Here is a 1,032-nt window from a genome sequence, read left to right as displayed (position 1 = left end):
ACATTCCGCTGCCGGGATTTGAACCCGAGACCAAGCGACCCTGAAGTGGGGAAATCAATGAGTACAAGTTCAGTAGAGGAACTAACCATCGTGCCACTGCCATCAGATGGCCATGCCACCACTCTGTTATTGCCACGATCAGCTATATAGATCTCATCCTCAAACTCTACAGCATTCATAGGCTCAGCCAAGTGCGCGAGAGAACTCCCTAACATGGGACCGCCTCCATGACCACACCATGGGACAGGAGACCAACCTCTCCAAACAGCAAAAGGTATTCCCAACTCACCTCTTTCACCCTTCCCAGCTATAACCCGCATCGATGGTGGATAGGGGAATGTCGCCGCGGCCTCCTCAGGAGATCTCGGTATATTACGAGTGGATCGTGGAGGGCCTTCATCAATACAAACAACACGATGCGAGCCCCAGTCGACCTATAGTATGATAGACAGAGTAGTAGGATTAGAGGAACACTACCAAGAAGGCGTAGCCAGCATCCTCATTAGGCACCATATCTATAGGCATCGAGCCACCCTCAGTACGGGGTATCCAATTATAACACAACCACCCTTCATGCTGACCACAGCCCTGAGGGAACTAGTGAGATGGGGGCATTATGAATAGACGCATCCCTACGGCTCCAGGCCGCCACATAGGATAGCACGAACGACGGTTGACAGGTGAACGGTTATCCATATGCTGCAGCAAGGCCGATCGTAATAGAGACTGCAGGACGGTATCTGATGATGATGATGATGTTATGAGGTTATTGAGAAGAGGAGAGGTAGTAAACTCACCACATCGACCTGGGTCACTCATGAAGTGTGATAATGGCGAGGATTGTAGCATAGCCAGAGTGATGGCTGACATGAGCCCGAAGCGGACCTGAGAGGAGAAACAATCTTTGATGAAGAGGTGGGGGTGGTAGGCTGCTGACGAGTGGTATAAGAGGATCCAAATGGCCTGTGTTATCATCTATATCCTTACGCGCTACCGACCATCGACATATAGCAAACATGACCTATATAGAAG

General features: G+C 50.2%; 1 protein-coding gene across 1 annotated transcript; it reads right to left on the bottom strand.

Annotated features, from left to right (window-relative positions):
• Positions 1–289: 289 nt before the first annotated feature.
• Positions 290–525, bottom strand: Pmar_PMAR017566 (hypothetical protein; the record flags this gene model as incomplete). The annotated part of the gene is made up of 2 exons (XM_002775686.1): positions 290–434; positions 478–525. Coding segments are annotated over 2 exons (193 nt in total), but the record flags the coding sequence as incomplete, so codon positions are not given.
• Between the last annotated feature and the right edge of the window lie 507 nt (positions 526–1,032).

This window comes from Perkinsus marinus, assembly GCF_000006405.1.
Source record: "Perkinsus marinus ATCC 50983 genomic scaffold scf_1104296955806, whole genome shotgun sequence".
Lineage (NCBI taxonomy): Eukaryota > Perkinsozoa > Perkinsida > Perkinsidae > Perkinsus > Perkinsus marinus.
This window is presented reverse-complemented; position numbering and strand designations above follow the sequence as displayed.